This window comes from Mustela putorius, unplaced genomic scaffold, assembly GCF_011764305.1.
Source record: "Mustela putorius furo isolate JIRA1106 unplaced genomic scaffold, ASM1176430v1.1 tig00003834_pilon_pilon_pilon, whole genome shotgun sequence".
NCBI classification, from domain to species: Eukaryota; Metazoa; Chordata; class Mammalia; order Carnivora; family Mustelidae; genus Mustela; species Mustela putorius.
In genome coordinates this window covers 84,193,505-84,221,406 of record NW_025421987.1, presented here as the reverse complement: position 1 = coordinate 84,221,406, position 27,902 = coordinate 84,193,505, and the positions used below count along the sequence as shown (strand labels likewise).

Here is a 27,902-nt window from a genome sequence, read left to right as displayed (position 1 = left end):
CCTCCCCCTTTCATATAACTCTCAACCTCCCACATTCTCAACCCATTTTAGAGAGCTAAAATCCCAGAGCCTGTAAGAGGTTTCTCCAGTACCTGGAGCCCCAGGCTGTCCACCAGCAACCTTTAAGAAGCAGAGTCTGGATAGAAAACCTTGGCCATGCGATTTGGGGCAGGTCTCTGTTGCCAGAGGTGGGAAAACTTGGCCTCAGAACTTACCCAGGGTTACAGGTCTGATCCTGACTCTCTGGACCAAACTGACATTTCCCAAAGTTGGATCTGCCTCCTAATGGCAAGAGAATCACCTGGGCCCCACCTCCAATGCACTGAATCATAATTTCCTGGGTGTGGGGTCAGGGTATCTGCATTGAAGTGATCATAACCACTGCACACTTCTGATCATCGCATTGACCCTTCCCTCCTCGTTTTCACTTACCCTGTCTGAGGCAACTGGTGGGAAGCCCGGAAGCTCCGCCTTTCCCCTCTCTGCATGGCTGAGGCAGGCAGGGACAGTATCACTTTCCAGCATGGCGGCCAGCCTGTAACACCTGTTACTCTGACTTCAATTGCAGCGGATGAATGCTTCACTGACAGAAACAGGAGAGAAAACCCTGTGGCCGTGGGCCTGAGTATCGCAGTACTGCTTGTCGTTTTGCTAACAGCATGTCTCGTGGCCAGCAAGAGGCCCAGTAGAGGATATGAACGCATGTAAAGCCCCACCTTCTTCAAAATGTGCAAGGTTAAGGCCTTGGTTATTCTGACTTCATATGCAGCCTGAAGTGAAGGGATCAGTTTTTCTACTTGGCTATCCCACCTTCCCAATCTGATTAGGAAACCTGGTTTTCCGCCGCAGGGCCATTGAAAGGCTACCTAAAAGGTAGCCTCCATCCACTTTCTCTTGTTGGCACAGGGAAGCTGTGCCATATGGGCTTGAATTCCTCCCTCCACACCTGATAATACAGGGCTGGCTTGGAGAATTCGGGACAAGAGGCAGGGACATGAAGAAGGTGCTTGGGAGAAACAGAAAGCAAATACCCAGAGCATGATAAGAAAGACGTTTGCAAACTGCACCGATTTTTCTTACACATTTTTAAGAGTCTCCATTATAGTTATAAAAAAATTTCATTTCAAAATAGATTCTTTTTTTAAAAATTTTTTATTTTTTATTTTTTATAAACATATTTTTATCCCCAGGGGTACAGGTCTGTGAATCGCCAGGTTTACACACTTCACAGCACTCACCAAAGCACATACCCTCCCCAATGTCCATAATCCCACCCCCTTCTCCCAAACCCCCTCCCCCCAGCAACCCTCAGTTTGTTTTGTGAGATTAAGAGTCACTTATGGTTTGTCTCCCTCCCAATCCCATCTTGTTTCATGGATTCTTCTCGTACCCACTTAAGCCCCCATGTTGCATCAAGTGATTTTAAACTCCCGGATTTTGCGCAATTCCTGGTTTACTTGAATTACAGAATGGTGGTAATAGACTACTGTTTTTAAGACATTATATGCTATTATAATATAATACTAGTAAAAAAAAATAGATAACTTCCCAACATTTCATTTAAAAAAAAATTTTTTTTTTAATGTAAAGCGTCCACCACAGATCTTGGCAAACAAAAGAGGCTGCATAAATTTTAGTTCTCTGATTTCTTCACCTTCATTTATTGTCTGTCTCCTTCACATTTTTTTTTCTGCTTTGTCTCTGTTTTTCTTTGATCCTTAGTCTATCCTTGCAAATTTGTTAATTTGGGCCATTGTGGGGAAGGGATGTAGGCAAGCATCAAAACAATCAGGAATTGCAAAGAGAATAGGTAGATCTATCCCAGAGTATTACCCACTTTCCTCTTAAGCAAACATTTACAAAAAAAAAAAAAATCATAAACCACAAGATTCCTGATTGGGAGAGATTGATATATGGAGGAAAAATTCTATCAAATATGGCTTGGAATGTTATTCATGATTTTCTATTACATTGTTTAAAGAGGAGAATTGAGGAGGCACCTGGGTTGCTCAGTCTGTTGAGCCTGTGACTCTAGATCTCCCCTCAGATCTTGATCTCAGGGTCCTGAGTTCAAGCCTGGCCTTGGGCTCCCTCTTGGGCACAGAGCCTACATTAAAAAAAAAAAAAGTAAATAGGAGAATTGAGGTTTTTATTTCAAAAAAAAGGGAGAGTAATGGGCTTCTGGGTGTTTTTAATTGCTTTTACTAACAGAAGTGTTCTTCTTTTTCTTTATTTGCCAGAGGAACCATTCATTGTTTTTAACAGGAAGTTTATGAACCTTGGCAACAGCTCATAACCTCTGCTTATCTAGGGCATGTTCTGTCTTTCTCTGGAAGGATTCTAGCTCTCTCCACTTTCTCAGAAGTGAGGGGGTAGGGAGGGCACACAGCAGCTTCAAGAGAGCTTTAAGAGCCCCTAGGACATTTGGAGTGTTAGGACATTCCTGTTTCCTCCTTACAACAGGAGGTGTTGAGGAAAATCTGTGCTGTGCAAGGACCTGGTGTTTCCCAGAGTGACTCAAGCTTACCAGGAAGGGCTTGCTTTTGGAGAGATGCGATCTCCATCTCCAGCAGAACCTCCAACAGGTCCCTCCCGAAGCCATCCACAGATACCCGGCTCCCCACTCTCCTTTCCAGTTCTGTCTCAAGTGTGCTCAAGAGCTTCTATACCAGGAGCACGAGTTGCTTATTCATCGTGCCACTGACCAGCCTGTAGAATGACTAAAAGAAGGTTACTCTTCGAGTGTATGGAAATGTCCATGGGAAGAGACATAGAGTTAAAATCAAGAAGAGAGGGATAAGGCAGCTCACATAAATTCAATTTTCCTTTCTACCATCTTCAGTGAGTTCTTTGGGGTGACAGCTGCTGTTTGGAGTTCTGTTATCAATGAATTAATATTCTAGTAAGCAAAAAAGAGCAAAAGTTTCATTTGGAAGACTAGTAAATACACCCCAGTGCGTTCCTGCCCTGCAGTTCTGCCCACTTTCTGTAGTGATTTCTGGGGAGGGTTCCAGATTGCAACTGCAACAAGTGGCCTCCCTGCCCCTGGGTTCCTCTGGTACTGCCCCCGAATCCTACTCTCATAGCTCTAGTTCCAGGGGTCCCAGGCTTATTGCAGAGCGTAGCTGGTCTTTTTCTGGGATCCCCCTGACCGAAGCCCTAGCTGGGCGGGAGCAGCAGGTTGCTCTGTGCGCCTTTCCAGTGGCCGTGCTTGCCCCTTACCTTTAGCGCACCTGCTGCTTGCCCGTCCCGAAGGTTTCAACTCCATTTTTCTCTTATGTGGAGGGTAGAGAATCCTGAATTCACCCTTCCCAGTACAACACACCTAGGGATAATAGAAACCTTCACCCAGCTAGAGATAACCTATCCATTGTTAATTTTGATGTGTTTCCCTGGCATGAATATTGTTTTATAAACTGGAGCATATGGAGTACACAATTTGGAATCCTTTGTTACGTGTGCATCGTAAGCATTTCTCTGTGCTATTAAAGGTGCAAAGTGTCTTACAGCTGCTATGAATACGCTATCAACATTCTATAATAATTTACTTAATTATTGTGTTGTTGAGAATTTTTATTGTTTTTAGGTTTTCACGAATACATGGTGATTAAAGAATTACACATGAATTACAAAACAGACAAGACATTGCTTAACAAATGTGTATAAATGTATGCCTGAATTTCGCTTTTGCCTCATAAACTGTTTAAAATGGTTATAATTTATTCTGCAGTACTGATTCTTAATTTTTAAGAAAAAGTGGAAACAAAATAAATACATATAGATGTATTAAGGTTTTATTACAGAAATATATGAAAAGAAAAAGCAGAGCTAAAATCGTGACTAGAATTTCCCTCACAGAATTTCCTTCCTCATTATCAAATAGATTGGGGAGGGGGGGTGTTTAAAATAATCAGTGGCAGTCAAGATATAATCTAATGCAATAAACTTTTAAAACTGGTGAACAAAAAAGAAAAAAGATTCAGAAGAACAGTTGAGAGGACAGCAGAGCTGGGCTCTGGGCACCTGTCCCCCCAGTATGCTCACCAGGAAGCCATATGATGAGAGAAAAAAATCTCTTGAACACTTAACTACCATTCCTAAAACTGGAGAGAAAAAGACTGGTTATTACATCTCTTCTCATCTAGGAGTAGTGAAAATGGCTATTGGGAAGAGGAGGCAGAGTAAACACAGAGACTGATGGAGGTGAACTGGGGAGCCAACCCCAGATCACTGGATATCCCCAGGATGTGGCTAAGTCCCAAGGTACAGAAAAGAAGATAGACTCCAAATAGATAGCTCAATGGGAAACATTAACTGATCTCAGACACAGTGGGAAGAAAAGCCCTCATTTACCCGAATGATATTAAAGGTAACGCAATGTCCTGGATGAGATGCTCAAGGATGAGCAGAAAAAGACTGCCTGGCTGGACAGTCAGCGGAGCTGGGAACTCTTGATCTGGGGTTTGTAAGTTCGAGTCCCATGTTGGTTGTAGAGATTTCTTAAAAATTAAAAAATCTTAAAAAAAAAAAGGAATATGCAAGATAAAAACAAGCTCTATGACCACTATGCAAAATTACTGCAGCAAAATAACATAAGACTTACATTAGATCAAAATATGACTGTAGAGTTTAAGTTTTGCAAGATGAAAAATATTCTGGAAATGGGTAATGGTGATGGTTATAATGAAAGAGTGAGGTGAACGGGAGATTACACTCCTACAAGTGAACAAATTGGGCATCTGCCCTCAGTGCAGACTCTTTTCAAGATTCTGTCTCTCCCTCTTCCTCCCCCTCTGTCCCTTCCTCCACTTGTACTCTCTCTCTCCCCCCCCCAAAATAAAAATCTTCAAAATGTATTGTTAAATGAAAAAAAGCATAATGTACAATAATAGTGAGAAAAGGAGGGGGTGCCTGGATGGCACTGTTGTTAAGCATCTGCCTTTTTCTCAGGTCATGATTCCTAGGATCAAGCCTCACATGGTCTCCCTGGTCTGCAGGAAGCCTGCTTCTCCTTCTACTCCCCCTGCTTGTGTTCCCTCTCTCGCTGTCTCTCCATCAAAGGAGTAAATAAAAATCTTTAAAAAGAGAGAGAAAGGGAGGAAAAAATATACTTTGATTTTTGCTTATATCTGAGAGATTGGAAATGTATATAAAAAGCCAAATGGTTGGGGTGCCTGGGTAGCTCAGTGGGTTAAAGCATCTGCCTTCGGCTCAGGTCATGATCCCAGCTCAGGTCATAATCCAGCCCCGCATCAGGTTTTCTGCTCAGCAGGGAGCCTGCCTCCCCACCCCTCTCTCTGCCTACTTGTGATCTCTGTCAAATAAATTAAAAAAAAATTAAAAAGCCAAATGGTTACAGCAGGGGGAACTGAGATGGGAAAGGGTGAAAGTGGAACTTCTCAATGTACAGCATTTTGTAATATTTTGACTTTGAATTGTGAATGTGCTATATATTTGAAACAAATTTTTTAACCATAGGAATGATAGTTATCAAATAGAATTGAAATAATATAAACCCAAACAATGATTGAAAAAATAATATATCTATTCAAAGTTTGAATTGGGAGGAAGGGAATAGAAGGGAATCTGCCTGTGCTCATCTTTGAAAACACTATCAATAGATAATGTCTAAATTGGAAACACAGGATTTAGAAAACATATAATGTCCTGTCATTTATTTCATAACCCTCTTAATTCATTTCACAATCCTTTAGTGTATATTTATAATCTCTTTTTTGAACCTTAAAGGGATCTTTTATGAAACAATACTTTCTGAAACAAAGATACATTAATTTGAAGTTCAGTAACTGTCCCAGTTTTGTTTTAGCTTTTTTTTTTTCTTCTGTGAAATCAAATAAATGAAAATCAACAATTTTGGTAAAATAGCACTTGCATGATCCTATATTAATACAAGTACTTTTACTTATTTTTCTACCCATCCATCCTTGTAGGTGTAGAGAAAGATGTCTGAAGTTATATTGGTTCATGTTTTAGCAAAGATAATTTCTGGGTGGGTAGTTTTCAGGTGATTGGTTTTGTCAGGGGTCCAGGGGAGGGTTGTCCAAAATGTTCCACAAAGGCATATTGATTATTTTGCATTGAAGTTACTTGGGAAACAAGGACATCCATAGATCCTTCTGTCACCCTGAAAGCAGAAAATGAATGTCCCATGTGAAAGATACCATCCCTGTACTATGAATGTCCCATGTGAAAGATACCATCCCTGTACTAAGAAATATTATCGCCTGAGAAAGGAACTCGAAAGCCATGAAAGCTATAGAAACAAACCCTGTTACTTTTTACTAATATACCGTCTCAGCCCAAATTCCACTTAGAATTCCTTACTAATTGAACCTTCCAAACATCTGTTTTCTTTATCCTGTCAATTCCTCGCAAGTATATTATCTCTTTGTCTAAAATGTATCAAAACTGCCTGTCTTGGTCATTTCTTTGGGTGTCAGTTTCATTATTGGCCCTCTGTGCACACATAATAAAATTAAGGTTTTTTTTTCTCCTATTAATCTGTAATTCTTAAACCAATTGGAAGAATCTTGGAGGAAAGAAGAAATTACTTCCTCTCCTACAGTTTTTACTTTTTTTTGAGTTTTCGTAAATCATCTCAATTATTTATAACGAGAAAATACCATTTTAAAAATATATAATGATTTTTGTTTAAACATACAGCACGCACACACACACTCAGATATGTACAGAGGAAGCAAATGCCTTCAAAGGTTTGCAGTGATTCATTCAAGTGGAAGGACTGTGGTGATCAGATAATTATTTTCTTTGTGTACTTTTCTGAATTTTAAAAGCATTTCAGCGATGTGACATTAAATAGTATAAAACTATATGGAGAGTAAAAGTTGCTCTCGGGGTGCCTGGGTAGCTCAGTCCTTTAAACGTCTACCTTTGGCTCAGGTCATGATCCCCGGGTCTGGGGATCAAGTCCTACATCCGGCTCCCTGCTCAGTGGGGAGTCTGCTTCTCCTTTTCCCTCTGCTCCTTGACCCTGCTCATACTCTCTTTCCCTCTCAAATAAATAAATAAAATCTTTTTTAAAAATAAGATTTTTGGGGGCGCCTGGGTGGCTCAGTGGGTTAAGCTGCTGCCTTCAGCTCAGGTCATGATCTCAGGGTCCTGGGATCGAGTCCCGCATCAGGCTCTCTGCTCAGCAGGGAGCCTGCTTCCCCCTCTCTCTCTGCCTGCCTTTCTGCCTACTTGTGATCTCTCTCTCTCTCTGTCAAATAAATAAATTAATTAATCTTAAAAAAAAAAAAGATTTTTAAAATTTATTTGAGAGGGAGAGAGAGCACACAAGAGCCAGGGAGAAAAGGCGCAAAGGGAGAGAGAAGCAGAGTCACCACTGAGTGGGGAGCTGGATGTGGGGCTCAATCCCAGGACCCTGAGTTCATGACCTGAGCCAAAGGCAGACTCTTAACCTACTGAGCCACCCAGGAGCTCCAAAATAAAATCTTTAAAAAAATAAAGTTGCTTTCTCTACTCTCATCCTAGTCCTTCCCCAGGATCTTGCTTATCTTTTCACTTCAGGTACACGGGAACATTTGTTTGTATTCATGCAACCCTCTGCAGATCTTAGGGGACCTCTCTGTCAACTCACTGAGATCTACCACATTCTTCGTGTGGCTACATTATATTGTATTGTATGGATATGACATTTTAAATTTTGGATGGATATCTAGATTATCCACTTTGTTTTCATAAAATGAGATTGTTGTAACATGTCTTTGTATATTCACATGAATATATTGTTAGTATAAGTTCCTAGTGGTGGAATTACTTTAGGGTATGTGTAATACATTTTTTTTGTATTTTTTTCCAAATCATTTTAATCAAATTAACTTCTTAATTTGTCAATGTTCTTTTCTATCTAAGAAACACACACACACACATATATATATATATATATATATGTAACAGGGTTGCCTGGGTGTCTCAGTCAGTTAAGTGTTTAACTCAGGTCATAATCTCAGGGTCCTGGAATCAAGCCCTGTGTGGGGCTCTGCACTCAGCGGGAAGTCCGCTTGAGATTCTCTCTTCCTTTGCCCTTCCCCCACCTCATGTGTGCCTGCTCTTTCTCTCTCTAAAATAAATAAATCTTTGACTTTAGATACATATACAGAAATATATATATAACAAAATTGTGTACTCTAAAAAGACTTATGAAAAGCAACATTTCCCTGTCTTTCCTCTAAGAGACAAAGTACTTTTAACTAATTTTAATAATTTCTTATTGAAACTACTTTGGTAATTCTTTTTTAAAATGTTAAAAAGCTTTCTTATTTCTTAATGTATTAGCTTTAAACTACTTATTATCACAGATAATGATTTCATACTCTTACACCATTACTTTATGATTATGTCATTGTTTTTTGCCAAATTAATAAGGTATATATTATTATAATTATGTAAGTATTTCCACTGCCATGTCAAAAGTGTAGGACAAGCACAGTTCCTGTGTTGTAGAGATTTGTTGTTTCCTGGAATCTCTATCATTCACTCTCCCCTCGTCCCTTCTGATTCTTTTTTCTCTGACCTCAGGTGAGAATTGATCCTTGATTCATTTTTATATTGGTTCATGCAAGGATCTCGTGGATATATATTATCTATCTGTCCCTTTCTTTTTCTTCTAGGATATTATTCTAATATTTGAAATTTTGACCAAAAATTTTCTTTGCATGTGGTTTAAAACAAAGATGATAGGAAGTTTTACCTTACAAATCCTTGCCCCCACCTGATTCTTCCATCCTATTCCCCCCTTAGCCACCCATAGGCAATTACTTTTATTAGTTTATCATGCATTCTTATCCTTCCAAGTCTTCTTTAGGTAAATGCAAGCAAATATATCTTCATTTCTTCTTTATTTACACAAAGCATTGTAGTACTATATTCATTTTTCCATGCATTGCTTTCCCCCCCTTAACATATACTGGAGATCTTTCTTTTTTGACGCACAGTGTTACAGTAGTTTCAGGTGTACAACATAGTGATTCAACTTCTCTATGGGTTATGCTATGCTCTCAAGTGTAGCTACTGTCTGTCACTATGCACGCCATTACAATATTATTGACTCTACCCCCTATGCTGTGCCTTTCATTCCTGTGACTCATTCATGCCATAATTGAAGCCTGTATCGCCCATTCCCCTTCACCTACTCTGCCCATCCCCTCAGCCTCCTTCCCTCTGGCAACCAACAGTTTGTTCTCCGTATTTATAGGTCTGATTTTGTTTTGTTTGTTTATTCATTTGTTTTGTTTTTCTAGATTCCACATATGAATGGAAATCACATGGTACATGTCTTTCTCAGTCTGACTTATTTCACTGAGCATAATACCCTCCAGGTCCATCCATGTTGTTGCAAATAACAAGATCTCACCCTTTCGTGGCTGCATAATATTCCATTGTGTGTGCATACCACATCTTCTTTATCCATTCATCTACTGGCTATTATATATCCTTGAATAAGATATAGATATAGTTTTCTACTTATGTATGTTCAATGACATTCCCTCTTTTCCTCGGGGCTCTCCATCTTTCTCCAAAGGGAGACTGATTACATTTTAAATGAACTGAATAAGCACTCTCCAATGAAATAAAGAAAAAATTTTTGACAAATTTAAAAACTCTCATTTTTTAGCTCTTATGAATATTTAGGTCTGTTTTCTAATGTTTTTAGCTCATTAAATGCAATAAAAAGAACGTTAAGTGTAGCAAAAATGTTTTACATTTTTGAAAACATGGATAAACATCACATGTTTTCAAGAGATCATGTGTAATCTAACAAAAGTCTCTTTTATGTAAACACATTCTACTTTGCAGAGAGCACACCTGGAAGAAAATGGGTCTAACGATTATTAAATATTGAATAATTGCTGAGAAGATAAATGTGTCTTATTTAATCCTTCAACAATTTTATATATTATTTGTATATATAATATATATTTGTATACAGTATATACAAATATATATACAATATATATTGTATACAGTATATATTTGTGTATATATATATATGTATATATACATATATATATAAAATGAGGAAATTGCAAGGTTTGATAACTCATCCCAGTTCACATAGTTAGTGGTGGAATTAAAAGTCGAGTCAAGCCCTGTTGTGCGTCAACTATACTTAAATTAAAAAAAAAAAAAGTCAGGTTAGGATTTGACTCTAAAGTTCATATCCTTCCTACTCTAGCCCACTTTCTGGTCTGTCCTCACTAAACCTTACCTGCTATCTTGTATTTTTTTTCTCTCTCTCTCTTAGTGGATGAGTGTTCGTCTGACTACACAATTGTGCTTCCTGTGATTGGGGCCATTGTACTTGGTCTCTGCGCTGTGGGTTTGATTGTCTATGGAATCCGCCTAAGACGTGAATCATCTGGATACCAGAGAATCTAATTGGTGCCCAGGGGGAAAGAATGTAATGGCGTTTAGAGAATTCGTTCATCGGTTCCAGGATATTGGGGATATTTCCAGAATATTTCCTTAGAATTAGTGCTTCCAACAATGTAAACCACCATCTTTCACAAACCCAAGCAGCAAATTCTGATTGAAGTCCAAGCAGCAAATCAATTTCTGCAGAATGTTTGTTCATTTTATGAAAGATCTAGTGAGTTGTTTCAGAGTATTTTCCAACTTCCTGCAAAATATTTTAACCATTGCCAAGTCAACATTTGAGATATGTTAAATTAACATAATGTATGCAAAGTGGTATATGCTTCCAAATTATAAACTAAAATGTCAATTGTAATTAAAGCTACCTGTGCACATTGGGGATTTTATTTTATCCTTCATCTTTCCCATTTTAAAAAAAATGCCTCTACTTTACCTATGAAATGGACTTCTAGTGTTTTTACTCTCCATGTTTTATATGATACACATATATCTGATGACCTGCTTGCCTCCTTTCCACATTAATTTTTAAAAAATCATGAAAAAAACTACCATATCACAGGTTGTCTAGGTTTGATGTGAAACTAACAAGAAGAACAAATCAACTTATAATCTTGATGACTCCTCCTTCAGAATCACTAGAGACACAGAACTCGGTGGCTATGGACAACAGAATTCACTAATAAGCCAGAAACAATAGCCCTTAATTTTTTAACGCATCTATGCCAGACACTAGGCTAAGTTTAGATACAGCCCATTTAATTCTCACAACTTCTAGATGAGTAAACTCAAACGTCAGGGAATTAATCCCCTCCATGTCACCAGCTCACAAGTGGCAGATGCAGAATTTGAGTGCCAGCTGGTCTGTGGTAAGATCTCTGGACTTTTCATTACACCATTGACACTGACTGCTACCTGAAGCCTCACACCAGCACACGTTCCTTTATCACAGAGAAAATTAATTTCTCCAGAGTTATGAGAGATTAGGAGACACGAAATGAGGACTTGATAGGTAATGAAATAGCTGATCTTCAACAAAGTTCTCTACCTCCTTGACAGGGGACTGGGGGACTCTGAATGAAAAACTCGGGTTTCTTATTTGTATAGGATTGTGCCACTGTGGCTCTAGAGATAAAGGAATGGAGGAAACTTCTTAAGTCATTTTTTATTTCTTTGAAAATAGAGAAATCTAACCACCAACCACCTTTTCTTTCTTGACCATAGATCCCCCTCTTGTGGTAAATTGCTTCTTCTGCACTGTTACAGCCACATTTTCTATTCTAATTCACTTTATTCAGTAGCGCAACCTGCCAAGAATTGAATTCCTGCTTGTTTTTACAATTAAAGAAAGGAGCTAAGTCTACTAACAGAAAAGACCACATAACCCTAGGATTCTTTAGGAAAGGAATAATTCAGGTCACCCTAGAAGACATGTTGACTTTCTTGACTTGTTCTCTTATGAGTCAATAGGGTTGGCAAGATTCTCGGTTTAGTGTTAATAGAGTATTGAATTGTATTAGAAGTTTTTGCAATAAAAACTTTATTTGGAGGTGAATATATGTCATTCCTGTCTTATAATTTGATTTTTGTTTACTATCGTAGTAGAGGTTCTTGCTTGAATCAATACAGTACATCATCTTTTTATGATTTATTTTGTTCTATTCTCTACCGCCACTTTACTACTAGCTAGGAAGACCTAATGAGAGAATCTGAATTTTTGAGAAGAAAACCACATTAAACTTATAAATTAAATCTCTCAACTTTTAGACCAGACTAACTGACTAGATTACTGGTATACTTGACTGCTGCCACCGTTTATCCATTCATTTATTTATTTATTCATTCAACCAACATCAATTAAGGCCTTACTAAATGCCAGACACTCTGGTAGGAGCTGAGATAAATAAGAAGACCTGTATTAGCTGTATTAGTCCTGTATAGCTATGGAACAAGGTAACCCAAAACTTAGCAGACTAAGAGAACACACATTTATTATCTCACACAGGTTCGGAGGGTCAGAAATCCTGGAGCAGCTTAGCTGGGTGGTTCTGGTTCAGGTTCTCTTACAGTTCTCTTATGGTTAAGCTATCATCTGAAAGTTCAACTGGGGCTGAAGGCTCTGCTTCTGAGTTCCCATCATGTGGCATATCTACAGGAATGCTCACAACATGACAGCTGACTTTCCCCAGGTGAATGGTTCAAGAGAGACTGACCACCTATTCACAAAAGTTACATACCATTCACTTGTGTTGAATTCACACCAACCATCTCTGGTATGTTACGGAGTGAAGACCAGGAGAGGTGGAAATCAGTGGGGGCCATCTTGGATGCTGGCTACTCCAGGTCCATTGTCAAGGTTGAATTACTGGTTTACTTTTGGGGGGCAATTCAGGTAAATAAATTCCAGTATGCACACAAAGAAAAGTGGCTTAACAGGAAACTATACAAAGGGTAATGATGGTAGGACGCTATCCAGCCTGCTGCCAGCTCTGCCCCAAGTAGAGTACCTCTCCAGGAAAGCAGCCCCTCAACCTCTGGTGCTAACAGTCTATTGACCAGCTGCTGTTCAGGCAGACTTGCTTGTTCACCAGGCCTGGTTGTTGACTCATTGGTCTCCAATGTTAATTGATGACTTTGCCTCAAGAATTTGTTAACTCTTTGTCATAATATAATCCAAAGAGATCTGGACCACACAGATATCCCAAGAGACATCACACCGAACAATTACTTTGATGACATTATGCTAATTTGACAGGACAAGCACAGAGCCATTCTTATGTTGGAGGCCCGGGGAAGACATGTGTATTACAGGAAGTAGGAGACAAACCCGATGAAGATTTAGGTAGGGACTAACTAATTCATTGAAGTTTTTAGGGACTCAGGGGGTCAGAGGTATGCCAGATATCCCCCCTGCAAAATAAAACACAAATATTTTGCATCTTGCATCCTTTCCATGAAGAAGAAACCATAGGGCACCTGGGTGGCTCAGTGGGTTAAGCCTCTGCCTTTGGCTCAGGTTATGATCTCAGGGTCCTGGAATTGAGTCCTGCATCGGGCTTTCTGCTCAGCAGGGAGCTTGCTTCCCCGTCTCTCTCTCTGCTTGCCTCTCTGCCTACTTGTGATCTCTCTCTGTCAAATAAATAAAAATCTTTAAAGAAGAAGAAGAGGGAGGGGGAGGGGGAGGGGAGGAGGAGAGGAAGAAACCATAGAACCAGGTAGGTCTTTCTAGGGTCTAGAGACAACTAGGAAAATTCCTCTGGCCCATTTACCAGGTGACATAGAAAGCTATCAGTTTTTAGTGGGGCCAGAGCAGGAGAGGGCAGGACAACAACTCTAGGCTTTAATGCAATCAGCTCTGCTGCTTGAGCTGTACAATCAGGCAGACCTCATGTTGGAGGTATCAGTGGTGGGGAAATATACAGTATGGAATTTTTGGCAAACTCCAGTGGGAGAATCATAACACAGGTCCTGAGTACTCTGGAGGCCATGCCATTTGCTGCAGAAGAATAAATGTCCTTTAACATACAGCTCGTGGCATGTTACTGGGTCCTGGAACACTTGACTTTAAGACACTGTTACCACATACCCAGAATTGCCCAGGTTGAGCTGACTTCTGTCAAATCCACTAAGTAATGAAGTCAATTTTAAAATAGTAATAGGACAGAGGTCAGTAAATTAATGCTCATGGTTTGGCCACCCGCTTTGGTAAATAAAGTTTTGTGAAGTACAGCCATGTCCATGTGTTTATGTATTATCTATGGCTGCTTTACAACAGCAGAGTTGAATAGTTGTAACAGAAACCGGTCCACAAAACTTAAAACATTTACTATCTTCCCTTTTACAGAAAACTTGCCAGGGCTTCAGCTAGTTAAATGTTTAAATTTATGAGAAACTGCTGAAAGGTTTTTCCAAAATGGTGTTTGTCTTTCTCTATTGGGCTAAGCTTACTCGACATAATGTCTTTCCAGGTTCATCCATGTTGTCCCAGATGGCAGGATTTCTTTCTCATAGCTGAATATTGTTCCATTGTGTACATTTACACTGCATCTTTTTGGTTCATCCAGTCAATGGACACCTATGTGGTTTCCACAACCTGGCTATTGTGAATAATTCTACAATGAAGGTGAAAGTGGAGATATCTTTACAAGGTACTGATTTCCTTTTTTGGGGATATATTCTCAGAAGTGGGATTGCCAGCTCATATGGTAGTCCTATTTTGAATTTTCTAAGGCACCTCCATACTGTTTTCCATAATGGCTGTCCATTTTACATCCCCACCAACAGTGGCAAGTGCTCCCTTCTGTCTACATCCCCACCAACATTTGTTATCTTTTGTCTTTTTGACAATAGCCACCCCAAGTGGTGCGAAGTGACATCTCATCATGGTTTTGGTTTATATTTCCCTGATGATTAATGATACTGAGCACCTTTTCACATAGCTGTTTGCTATTTGTATGTCTTCTCTGGAAAAATATCTATTCTGGTCCTTTGATCATTTTAAGGTGGGTTATTTGTTTTTTGCTAATCTTTTACAATTAGTGAACAGCATGCATCACTTCATTTTATTTTTTTTTTTAAGATTTCATTTATTTATTTTTCAGAGAGAAGGAGAGATAGAGAACACAAGCAAGGAGAACAGCAGGTAGAAGGAGAAGCAGGCTCCCAGCTGAGCATGAAGCTCCATGTGGGACTTGATCTCAGGACTCTGACCTGAGCCAACAGCAAACACTTAACTGACTGAGCCACGCAGGAATCCCTATTTTTTGCTATTGAGTTGTATGAATTCTTTATATATTTTACATATCAACCTGTTGGTTTATAACCCTCCTGGAAGCTTCCCAGGTGCAATCTGAAACCAGTCCCCAATTTTCTCTTGCATTATAGTTTTTTTCTTACTGATTTGTGGGAGATATTTATTTATTAAGGAAAGTAGTGCTTTTTTGTGATAAGAGTTATAAATTATTCCCAGTTTACTCTTTGTTTTTTCCTATATATGTTTTGCTGTGCAGATTTTAAAAAACTGAATTTGATTAATTTTCATTTATAGTTTGAGTATTGTATTCCACTTAGAAAAAGCTTCCCTCTCCCCATAGTGTTTTCTAGCCTCTTTTATGCTTCCAACTTTTATATTAATCTCTTATTCTTTTAGAACTTATTTTGATTTTAGGTATGAGAAGTAAGGATTCAATTTTATTCCCCAAAGAGCTAGCCACTTGTACCAATATCACTTCTTGAATTATTGAGTCTTAAATCTAGAATGTATGTTGAATTTTACTAATGACCTGTTAAGCATCTATGAACATAAGATCTTTTCTTTTAAACTATTAATAAGATTAATTAATCAATTATATGAATACTGAATCATTTCTTGTAACATCATCCAAGTTTTCAAATTTATTTGCTTAAAGTTGAGCAAAATTAGTCTCCTGCAAATCTATGATTTGTTTTCTGTACCTGTGACTTTTTCCCACTTATTTTTTTTAAAATCATGGCAACTGTGCATTTTTCTCCATTTACTTTTATCAATTTAGTTAACTACATTATTAATTTCTTTTCTAAACCTCTGGATTTATTCTTTAATATGTTTTCTTAATTCATTAATTTCCTCTTTTTTGTTACTTATTTCTTTATTCGCTTTCCTTGTGTTTATTTTTGTGTTTTTTTTTAACCCTTGAGTTGGATGATTATTTCCACTATAAATTTGCTTACATGCCCTGCTTTAACTGTGTTCAAATAAGCATTTGTATGTAGTGTTTTTATTTTCTAGATATTCTGCAATTTCAGTTTTGACTTCCTCTATTTCCCTTCCTTATTTTTATTTTACTATTATTATTTTAGAGCGAGAGCGCTCCTGAACGACAGGAGGGGTGGGGGAAAGGAAGAGAGAACTTCAAGCAAACTTCCGGCCGAGGAAAGAGCCCCACCCTGGGCTCCAACTCTGCACCTGAGCCAAAATCAAGAGTCAGAGGCTTAACCCATTGAGCCACCTACCTAGGCGCCCCTGAACGCAAACACTTTTTTAAAAAACTCGGGTAATTTTTACTTTTAAAAAAAAATTTATTTTAGTTATTTACTAAAGGGTTTTTTTCCCCCCTTTCTCGAGAACACTGGAAAAATTACGTGTTTCGTTCTTCCTCCTATTTGACTTTTCCCCCAGGACTCCGCCTCCACCGCTTTCTCCCGGTGTTGAAAAGAGTCAAGAGGCGGGCTCTCGGTAAAGCGCGAAGAGGACGAAGGAACCCAGCGGCCCAGTAGAAGAAATAGCAACCCAGGACCCAGGGGTGCCAAGGAAGGTGAGGGGCGGACCTCGCGTTCCGTAGCCGCTACACCCAAAGGGGCTGGAGGAGGCAGGGACCACACCCCCGCGGATTCGTGGCCGATTAGCCAATCGTCGCCCCCGAGGCCCTGCTCTGCTCTTTGATTGGTTTTAATGGAGACGCCCCCTCCTCGCTAGAGAGGCCTAGAGCCTGGCTCAGACCTGGACGGTGGCCCGTAGAGGACAATAGGCTTGTGGAGCGCGGTGGGGAGAGATTTTGCGGCGAGTGCAAAGAAGCCAGTGTACCAAAGAGTCGGAGGAGGACTGGCCTGTGGGGACATGGCCGCAGCCTCTGCGGTGTCGGTGCTGCTAGTAGCGGCGGAGAGGAGCCGGTGGCTGCGAGTCCCGGGCCTGCTGCTGCCGTCCAGGTAACGTGAGGTGGAGGGGCGATCTGTGTCTGGGGCCCGGGGCAGGCGTGGTGGTTAATGGACTCCTGCACGCTGCGAGAGGCGCGCGGGGGCCGAGGGTGGAGACGGAGGGACGGGACTAAGGGAGGACGGAGGGACAACCTCAGCCCCTTTCGGGGTGTTGTGCTTTCAGTCTTGGCATCGGGAGGGAGACGTCTTCACCCCCGGCCCTTCCTGTTCCTCCCTTTCCCTATCCACCGCGCAGCCGTCTGCCTCTGTCCATTTTTGAGGCGTGGGGGAGGGGTGGAGCTGGGTCGGCCACATCCACGCTCCGCTCACTACCGCGGCGACAGCGACAGCGACGCGGCGCAGCTGCTGCGGTCAGTGCGTTCGCCGTGTGGGTGTGTTGGTGATCCCAGCGCGGGTGAGCCCCAGAGGGCTCAGCGACTTGCCCGAGTGTACACAAGTGGAAAGAAATGGAGCCACGACGCCCTCACGCGCTTTTGGGTTCCGCTCTCCCGGGTCAAGTGTCGGGTTCAGAGACCTGGAGTTCTTTCTCATTGTTGGAATGGATCAGGTTAACAAGAGCAAACTTATCTTCCAGAGGGCCGAGAGGCTGTTTTGTCAAAAGGTCTTGGAGGCCAGTTAACTAACGTGACTCCAGTGTCCGGGCGTGAGCTGTAAGCTTCAATGACAATAACTTTGGTAGTGAAGACACCCTCAGGTTCCCAGGTAGCAGGCTTCTCTATCTTGCTTTGCGTCCTCCTCCTCCTCCTCCTCCTCACCTCCTTCTCCATTCTGGAAAGACGGCGTTGCTTGGTGCTGAAGGGCGCCCAGAAGCCAGGGAATCTCAACTTTGCTGCTCACTAGTCTGTGAGCAACTTTGGGCAAGTTACTTAATGTCTCCGTGCGTCAGTTTACTTACGTAGGAGGAGGTAATGATACTGTTCCTAAAGGAGATAATATTGGCAGCTAGGATTGTGTGAATTAATTAATGCGTGGAAAGGATTCACACCGTATGGTACAGATGAATCCATAAATGCAGCCTTTGCAGACCCCCATTTGGGTCAAGTTTTTTGCTCACTTTTACTTTCCACAAGTTAAAGTAGAGGTACTTAGATTTCAGTTGCTTAATTGTGGGACTAGTCCCAGAGTAAAGTAAGACAGGTGGTGAAAGGAGTGCTTTTCTTTTTCTCCTCTTTTTCAGGGCTCTTCAGGATATTACACAGACCCATTTTCTCTCTCTTCCCTCTTCCCTGCTGTGTATAGAACTGTTTTCCTGGAAAATGTTAGTGTTCTTAATGGCATAAAGAAATTACAAATCTTATCATTATAGAGGGTAGTTACATGTTTGTAGGTCATGATTCTCTAATAGCTCAGAGAAAAGAAATCTGGTGGTGGAATTTTAGAAATGAGAATAAACTGATTTAGAAGTTATCTTCAAGTAGGGTGGAATTATCTCATGGAAGGAACTTCTTAATTTTGTTTTATAAGCCATTGTTTTAAGTTGAGCTTAGATAATGGTGAGAAATGGAATAGATCAATCAAAACATCAGTGGGATAGAGGATTATGTTAAATGGTGTGTATGTGATTGTCTTGACTAGAATAGCAGAAGAAAACTTTAATTCAGCAGTGGCCTTCATCAGAGTCTTAAGCTGGATTTATCAAGAAGCATTTTATAGATACAATTATGCAGGACAGGCCTTGAGTCGTAGTTGAAAAAAAAAACCAAAAAACCCTATCTGAAGAATGTGATGGGAAGATGCTATGAACTAGAAGGTGCCTTTTAAAGATAAGGAAAAATGATATTTCTCCTTAAAGATCAAGAGAGTGAGGTTAGTGGAATTGGGAAGATGTGGGAAAGCAAGAGCCTCCTGAGGAAGCCTTCTTGTGGAACTCAAGTGTCATAGCTGTGGGTCTTCCCACCAGCCCTGGATGGATGTCAGTAGCTGATTGAGTGTCCATTAGAGGCCAATGACTGCCAGACCCCACTGTAACAATCCCACCTCCTGCACCTCTGCCCCAGTGAAATGCTAGTTCTGTTCAGTTACCTGGTCACAGACACAACATATACATGCTACACATACATAGTTGAATAGTATCTAACATACATTATGCTTTTTATCACCTGCTTTGTAAATGATCTAAAATGGTTAGTTGTTTTTAACTATAGTTTTGTCACATCATCCAGATCTGGATGGAAAAGACGGAAATGGAATTCCTTCTGCAATTTGTTGGTTTTCCCAGTGTATTTCTTTTAGCTGACAACTGATAGGCATTATACTCTTTTGTTCCCAAAGAGATTATGGCCTCCTTTCTGTCAGCTCTTGGTTAAAGTTTTGTAACTTACTGTATCAGTAGGTATCATGGAACTTAAAAATTGCTTTAGACTTCTACCTAGTTAAGAAACCTCAAACAGGGGCGCCTGGGTGGCTCAGTGGGTTAAGCCTCTGCCTTTGGCTCAGGTCATGATCTCAGGGTCCTGGGAGACCCGCATCTGGCTCTCTGCTCAGCAGGGAGACTGCTTCTCTCCCCCACTCCCCACCCCCGCCTGCCTCTCTGCCTACTTGTGATCTCTCTCTCTCTGTGTCAAATAAATAAATAAAATGTTAAAAAGAAAGAAAGAAAGAAAGAAACCTCAAACAAGTCATTTAGCCTCCCTGGTTCTCCATTTCTTATTAACATAAAGACTCAACTTAAATTGTATTCTTTGAAAACTGAGAAGTCTTCTTCTGTGAGGACACTGAAATTTGAGTTGTAAAGTGAAAATTGGGTCTTGAGAGAGGGAAAACAACCTCAGATATAACCATAGTTACCATACCCTCCAAGGCTCAACCCCTCCTACAAAATCTTAGTATTCATAGTTTTGCATTGGGGGGCCATAATGAAAAAAGGCTGGAGAAACACTGATGTAAAGAGACTTGCCTGGGATCACCAGCAGCTAGTTGGTGAGGGTCTCACGGCCCCATAACCAGCATTCTTTCTGCTGCCTTTGATCAGCTCCTTCTCTTTACTTCTCTGGGCTTAAATTTTTCAAACCTGTCTTACCAGGTGATAACTTAGATCGGTATTTTTCAAGCTGTAGTTTGACCAGCGTGTTTTATTTAATAAACTGGAATAGAACAGAGAGCATCAAAACACAGGGAAATCTTCTGTCATGAAACTTTTCTTTGGTGTGCATATCAGCTTGTGAAGTCATGTGAAAATATAGTTTTTACTTTGGGTTCTAGTCAGAAGAGTTTGAAAAAGCTGAACTGGATGTTCTTGAAGTACCTTGACTTTCTAATTGTTGGTTATTCTGTGGCCATACACCAGCCTCTGGAATGAGCAGGTTAGGTCATCCGTTCAAGGGCACACAGTGCCAGGGAAAACAGCCAGAACTGTAACTTCCGGTTTCTAGAGGGATTGTCTTCCCACAAGAAAGTCTTACTAAGTCACTTTGTGGGCTTCAGGCTTAACTAAGATCATATCTGGACTTGGTTTCAAGTTTTAAACAATTTTGATTCTTTTGAAACAACTGATCTGTGTATCCTGTTGAATTATAATTCCATTTGGATTCATTTGCTAGGAGATGGACTTGGAAGCAGAGAACCATGAAGTATGCAACGACCACAGGTACAGTCTCTGCTCTACTTGGCTTGGCGTCAGATTGTGAAATATTAAATTCCTTAATTTGTATATGTAGAATTAGTTCTCCCAATACTTTTGAAGTTTGGGATTTTCATAATCATTTTCTTAGTAAGTGTTGAGTCATGGTTTCCGCCTCTTTTTATGTCAAATTTCTGTTGTTGAGTCTGAAATACATATAGAAATAATTGAGAACATTTAAATGTATGTTGTTATTTCTGCCTCTCTCATCATCTTTAGTGCAGTGAATTGCAAGGCATAGCTGTGATGGTCTAAATCAGTGCTTTACAACAGCTCTGTTAAGTAGCAGAATGTTTTTCCAAATAAAACGTTACAGGGAATTCCTACCTCTGAAACATATGTAAGTGTAACTCCTGGTTGATTGGATGCAGCTTCCTCCCCACAACACACACATGCATACATCATCCCAGCAGCTCCTGTTACAGCTCAGGCTCTGTAGATACCCACAGAATGACCTTGTTTTAAGTTCTATAACTGTATTTTTTGAGAAAGATAACTTTCATAAATTGCCAGGGAGCATTTATTTCATGTGTGATGATGGAAGTGCATTTTACATATTAATACAATACCATTATGTTCATAATCATGGCACTGGTGCCAATGTCCTGGCATGGTCCTCACTTGTATTTATATCACAGGAGAACCACGCATCCCTGTGGGCGTACAGGGGCTAGAGGCCGTAGAGCAGAGTGCCTGAGAGTTCAGAATCTGGAGTGATGCTAACCTGGGTTCAAATCCTGGATCCACTATTTCTTTTAGCTGTAATATTCCAGGAAAGTAATATCTCTTTGAGTTGTAATTTCTTTATCTTTAAAATTGATGCAATAATAATAGTATCTACTCCATAGGCTTATTGTGAGCATTTAAGTCCAGGTGGAGTCTTTAGCAAAGGTCCTGAGGCGCAAAAGGTACTTAGGAAAGATTAATTACTATTAACTATGATGGGGTTGGGGCTGTTATGATTTGACCTTATCATATCAAAGCATCTTTTCATTTTAAAGCTGAAAAAGCTGAGTAAAATAAGAGTTGATGTTAATGAGGGCACCTTGAATTTCAGTGAAGAGGATAAAAAGACACAATTGATATCAGTTAAAATGGTCATTTGAGGCTCCACTGTGTTGATGTTACCAAAACAGATGTTCATCAGCTGGTTAATACCATGGAATGTTTAGTTTGCTTTCTCATTTTTTGCTCTCCAGTAAGATTTGTGTGTGATTTTCATGGTGTTTTAAACAGGACAAAACATTGCCAAGCTCCTCATTGCAAACAGAGGAGAAATTGCCTGCAGGGTGATACGAACAGCCAAAAAAATGGGTATACAGTCCGTGGCTGTGTATAGTGACGCCGACAGGAATTCCATGCATGTTGACATGGTATGTGGTTAAAAACAAAGTCAAATTTTGTAAGTGATTGGCTTTTTTATTGGGTAGGTACTTTACTTCTTTATGTTAATAGTTTATGTTTACTGTGTTAACAGGGCATAAGGGGGAAAGTTCAGTCATCCCTATTGGGAACATTTTTCAAACATAACACTAGTTGAACTAAACATTGTGTTTGGTTGTGTAGTTGACTTACGGGCAAAGTCATCTCATCAAGGGTTGGTAAAGACAGTTCACGTAATCTGGCCACAGATCTTACTTTGAGGGGCATATATCCAGATCCCCGATGTGCAAGAAGGATCCAGCTTCCAGTCTTAGTAGCTACCACTTACTGGCCAATGGATCTTCGACTTAATGTTTCTGAGCACAGGCTTAACTATAATATTATAACTGAAATGATCCTACTCCCCCGAGTGTTACCATTTGTTCCTCGCAGTTATTCACCAGCCAGAACCAGCCCTGGATGAATTCAACCCTTGGTCTTCCTTATGCCTGTGGCAAGACCAAGCAGCAACAGAAATTCGTGGCAACTGGCCGCCCCTGGGCTTTCAGCATTGCATGGCAGGCCCGTGGGCTCTCTGGCCACTTTACTCTCTTATTCTGTGGAGTGACCAACTCAAGCCTGCCGTTCTCCATTCCAGCCTCTGACTCTCCCTCTACCCTCCTATTCTCAATTGATGATTTTGATTCACAGAGGAAGAAGAAATGCACTTACGCTGTTCACTGCGTCTACGTCTGTCGTTGTCCCGTCTAAGGCTAGTTGTCTTCCTATGCTTTGGAGTCCTCCTCTTACCCTTTCAAGCATCTTCCAGCTTCTTTTCTCAATGATCTCATTCTAGATCATTTTGTCTGCTCCTCGGGCTTTACTAAGCCCTTCCAAATTTCTGTTTCTGTTTCTAGCCCAGATTCTCTTTTGAATGTGGTACAGGTCTATCCAGCTGCCCACTTGACATCTCCACGTGGATGTGTCACAGCTCCCAAACTGATGTGCCTGAGATTGAACTCATGACTTTGTTCTGTAGTGAAGCTGCTTTTCCTGCAGACTTCCCTAACCCAGCAGATGGTAACACTGTTGCCCACAGCAGCCATAGCCATAGTGCCCGAGATCCAGGAGTCTTTGGACATCTTCTGTCTTCCCACCACTCTACATCCTCCCTCTTCCCCACCGAGGCAGTCACCTGGTGCTGTTTGTTCTGTTTCCCAAACACTTCTTTCCACTTCTTTCTGCCCTCTACTCCTGGTACCTTAAGTCAGAGCCACCAGCACCTTTGCCACAGCCTTTTTTTTTTTTTTTTAATTTTTTTAAATTTATTTTCAGCGTAACAGTATTCATTGTTTTTGCACCACACCCAGTGCTCCATGCAATCCGTGCCCTCTCCAATACCCATCACCTGGTTCCCCCAACCTCCCACCGCCCTGCTCCTTCAAAACCCTCAGATTGTTTGTTTCAGAGTCCATAGTCTCTCATGGTTTATTTATTTGACAGATAGAGATCACAAGCAGGCAGAGAAGCAGGCAGCAAGAGAGGAGGAAGCAGGCTCCCTGCTGAGCAGAGAGCCTGATGTGGGGCTCAATCCCAGGACCCTGGGATCATGACCTGAGCCGAAGGCAGAGGCTTTAACCCGCTGAGCCACCTGGGCACTCCTGGAATTAAGTTTTAAAAACAAAAAACAATACCTAGGAAACTTCATTATGTGTTCCCTTGGGAGAAAATCCAAAGCTTAGCCTCCCAGGAGGTCTCCTGAAACCTGTGCTCCCTGGTCACTCCAGCCCTGTCTCTGGACATGGAGCCCCGGCTCACTGGGCTCCAGCCACACAAGCCTCTGTCAGTCCCTCAAATGGGCCAAGTTTCTTCCCTACTCAGCATGTCCATATATGTTGCTTTCTGGCCAGCCTCCCCCTTCTCCATTCCTGTTCCCAGCTCCACATCCTCCACCCATTTGCCTGGCCAAGTCCTGGTGCTCCTGGAGGAGCCCCTGATCTTCCCTCCCAGGCTTTCCCTGAGCGCCCTCAGGCCTGATCCATCTTCCCCTTCAACTGCATCATGTCCTTTGTTTTGCTTTCATGGCCTTTGTCACAGTTGTCACTAAGCCTATGGATGTATGTTTGATGTCTGTCTATCCCTCTAGGCAGGGACATTATTTACTGTTGTGTAGGTAGCTCCCACCTCAAAGCACTGCATGTAGTAGGTGTTCAATAAATCTTTGAATGAATGAGGGATGTTTTTTCTATCCAGTCTGCTTCAAGGGCTGCCATGATTATGTGGAAGTTTTAAAGGACAGTATAAAGTAGTTCACAAATGTATAGATAGAGCATTATCATCATACCTGAATAATTATACAAACTTTAGTAAACTTCATAATTTTATTTCTTGCTGAATACAACCTTTATATTTTATCTCATCAAAATGTACACTTTCGGCAGAGCACCTGGGTGGCTCAGTGGGTTAAAGCCTCTCTCTTTGGCTCAGGTCATGATCCCAGGGTCCTGGGATCAACTCCCACATTGGGCTCTCTGCTCGGCGGGGAGCCTGTTTCCTCCTCTCTCTCTCTCTCTCTCTCTCTCTCTCTGCCTGCCTCTCTGCCTACTTGTGATCTCTGTCTGTAAAATAAATAAATAAAATCTTTTTTTAAAAAATGTACACTTTTTGCATTAGATGCATTTAAGGTTATTATTGTTAATGATGAGACTATGATCAATGATGAGACTATGATTCATGCCTGTTGCTTTCTATCCTAAAGACATTTTGCTTCATGCTAGTGCTTGCTTTATACACAAAAATCAAGCTTGGGCAGCCTCTTTATGCAAAAGATTCCAAAACAGTCTTATTTTAATAGCAGGCATGAGCTGGTCCTTCTGTTTCTTAATTCTTGCATTGTTCTTAGGGAGCCAGTTTTTTATTTATAACGCTCAAACGACTCTGAAGCAGTTCTGTTGTGTACGAGTGTGTGCTAGCTGTGAGATCTTTCAAGCATGTAATATTCCTTACACAGGCAGATGAAGCATATTCCATCGGCCCCGCTCCCTCTCAGCAGAGCTACCTTTCTATGGAGAAAATCATTCACGTGGCCAAGACCTCTGCTGCCCAGGTAAGAGTCCTGATGAGATTTACAATGGAAAAGGAATAAGTTTTATACAATTCGCACAAAATTACTTAACCATTTTCAGAACGCATTCTCTATTTTTAGCTATTCCCAAGATTTTTACATTTGATTATTGGGTTGTTGTATACTAGACATGTCCTATTCCTCAGTCACTCCACTTTCTCACTGAAACCTGTGCACTTTAGATCTTTTGAAAAATAGGTAGAGGAAGGGTTTAAATTACAAATTAAAGTTGAGAGGGAATTCTGTACTTCCACCATTAAAACTAGAGCTGAGGAACATCAGGTCCTTTGTGGGAAGTAGATGGTTCTCTAACTTTCAAGAAGAAATGTAATCAAGAAAGAAATCTGATTCTCTCTTCGCTTCCCAGTCCCATTCTATGCTCCACTCCCAAGTTTTACAGTCTCCCAGGTTCAAAACTCCAGTATTATTACATCAACATAAAACAGGAACCAACTGTGTAGAGTCTTTGCTTGAAATTTCTTCAGAAGTAGTTTTTTTTTTTTTTTGGAAGAATTAATTAATTAATTAATTTGTCAGGGAGAGGAAGAGAGGGTGCATTTAATCGGGGAGTGGCAGGCAGAAGGAGAAACGGGTGCCCCACTGAGCAAGGAGCCCAAGGATCCTGGAATCATGACCTGAGCCAAAGACAGATGCTTAACCTACTGAGCTACCCAGGTGCCCCAGAAATGCGGATTCTTAAGCCTCACCCCAAACCACTGTGATTTACATTTTTATGCATAATTTGCATTTTTATTAAGATCCCCAGGTACCTTGAACTTAGAATTTAACATTGAAAGAGAGGATTAAACAAGAGTCTCCTGATTTATAGCCCTGTGTTAGACCATGCTGAGCGGTAGAACTTTGTTGCCCTGTATTTTGGTAAAAAGGAAGGCATTATTTAATCAGAAATCTGAATTAATTAAAAGTAGTTTCTTGCAGGATGGGGTGCCCGGGTGACTCAGCTGCCTACCTTCGTTTTAGGTCATGATCCCAGGGTTCTGGGATCAAGCCCCATGTCTGGCTCCCTACTCAGCGGGGAGCCGCCTTCTCTGTCTTCCCCTCCCCCCACTCATGGTTTTCTTTTTTTCACTCTCTCAAGTAAATAACTAAAATCTTAAAAAAAAAAAAAAGTTTTTCATAGGCCAGCCAGCTATTTTATCATTGTTTTGTGCTCTAATCAGCTATTTCCGTAGAGGTGAAAATCTCCCTTTAAAAAAAATTTTTTTAGAGAGAGAGAGAGAAGCAGTGGAGGGGTCCAGAGGGAGAGAGAGAATCTTAAGCAGACTCCACACCGAGTGCAAGCCTGACCAGGGCTCAACCTCATGACCTTGAGATCACGACTTGAGCTGAAACCAAGAGTCAGATGCTTAATCGACTGTGCCACCCAGGCGCTCCTGAAATCTCCTTTTTTAATGATAGTTTGCTGAGACCGTTTTTCAGTTTAAATAACAACCCTGTAGCAAGTGAATGATATTGCTAATTCTGGGGAATTTATTAACTCTATATCTATCTGGGCTAGTATTGTTTAGATGCTATACTAATACACAATGAAGAAAGAAGAAATAACTTTCACACACTTTGGATATTCAAGATTCGAGATGGCTTGTAAACATTACCTGTAATGTTTGTAAAACAAAGAATAACATCAGAAAAATCAGTAATATAGGACTATTATTTGATATAGGGGTTGGAATTAAGTCAGAAAACTTAGGCCAAAGAAACCTGCTTCATTTCTTCCTGGAATCCTGATTCAGAAGGAAATTTGGTGGGTTACAATCATGAGGCTCTCTAATAAAAAGTTACTTGTCAATTAGGGGAGTAAACCTTGCTTTAACTTTGAAGAAGATACTGATCTTTTTGATATAGGACTTTGAATAACATTTGTCTAGTGATTTTGAAAGGTTGCCCAGAATGTAGAATTGTTAATGTAGCCATTTTGGCATAGGCATTTTTACAGATGCTAGAGTAACATTTGCACTTGAGTTACATTTCTTGTGATTTGCCTGGTGACATGGCTAACTTGAAAGAATCTAGAAAATGTAATGGTTCTCTAGTTCTCCTGATTGTCATTTGTCTCAGACCTTCTCTGCATGGGAAAGATCAAGTAGTGAGTACTGGCTGAAGATTAGGATCACCCGAGCAGCCTTTTTTTAAAGAGAATGTTGCCATAGTGCTTTGGGGGAGGGCCCTATAGTTAGTTACTGGAAGAGAGCTCATAGGGTCTTGTGGAATACTAGTGATATTTTGTTTCTTGAGCTGGTTACACAGGTGTATTCAGTTAGTAAAGACTGTGTTTATAAAAGCTTTCTACTTATGATTTGCACTTTTCTCTATGTGTATTCCTCTTTAGTGGAGGGTTAAAAAAAAAAAAAAAAGTATCCCCTCAGTTGACAGAATTAGTTCCTGAGCATTAATGTTTTATGAAGTGCTCCAGTTTCTTTTACTGTACCACCAGGAATGAATAACTTTATTACAGGCATTTCAAGATCACTGGTAAGTAACTTTAATGAATATTGCAAGTTATTTAAATGCTGATCATCTGTGTAGTTGACCAAATGGAAATCCATGTTTTAAGTATCAGCTGTAGATAGGAAATTCTTGGGAGTAAGAATTTGAAGAGTATGACTTGTTCTCTCCACCAAAGGAAGGACACCTCTCGTTTCTGCTTGAAGGCAGAGCCAACAACTT

At 40.6% G+C, this 27,902-nt stretch overlaps 2 protein-coding genes across 8 annotated transcripts in view; both read left to right on the top strand.

Moving 5' to 3' along the window:
* LAMP3 (lysosomal associated membrane protein 3) overlaps positions 1-14,549 on the top strand; it is a 38,656-nt gene extending 24,107 nt beyond the window's left edge. Inside the window, exons 6-7 of one of the 4 annotated variants that reach the window (XM_013052555.2) lie at positions 569-735; positions 10,289-10,396. In XM_013052555.2, coding sequence (XP_012908009.1) covers positions 569-708 — 140 coding nt within the window. In that variant the 3' untranslated portion in view covers positions 709-735; positions 10,289-10,396. Of the gene's footprint in view, positions 1-568; positions 1,129-10,288; positions 11,972-14,384 lie in introns of those variants that run through there. The other 3 variants (XM_013052556.2, XM_004745084.3, XM_013052554.2) reach the window with 3 other exon arrangements.
* The window catches only part of MCCC1 (methylcrotonyl-CoA carboxylase subunit 1), a 59,001-nt gene continuing 45,586 nt past the window's right edge, over positions 14,488-27,902 (top strand). Inside the window, exons 1-7 of one of the 4 annotated variants that reach the window (XM_013052552.2) lie at positions 14,488-14,564; positions 16,255-16,448; positions 16,574-16,709; positions 16,871-17,100; positions 20,649-20,695; positions 21,965-22,101; positions 25,101-25,196. In XM_013052552.2, coding sequence (XP_012908006.1) covers positions 17,012-17,100; positions 20,649-20,695; positions 21,965-22,101; positions 25,101-25,196 — 369 coding nt within the window. In that variant the 5' untranslated portion in view covers positions 14,488-14,564; positions 16,255-16,448; positions 16,574-16,709; positions 16,871-17,011. Of the gene's footprint in view, positions 14,565-16,254; positions 16,449-16,573; positions 16,710-16,870; positions 17,101-17,681; positions 17,812-20,648; positions 20,696-21,964; positions 22,102-25,100; positions 25,197-27,902 lie in introns of those variants that run through there. The other 3 variants (XM_013052553.2, XM_045088664.1, XM_045088665.1) reach the window with 3 other exon arrangements.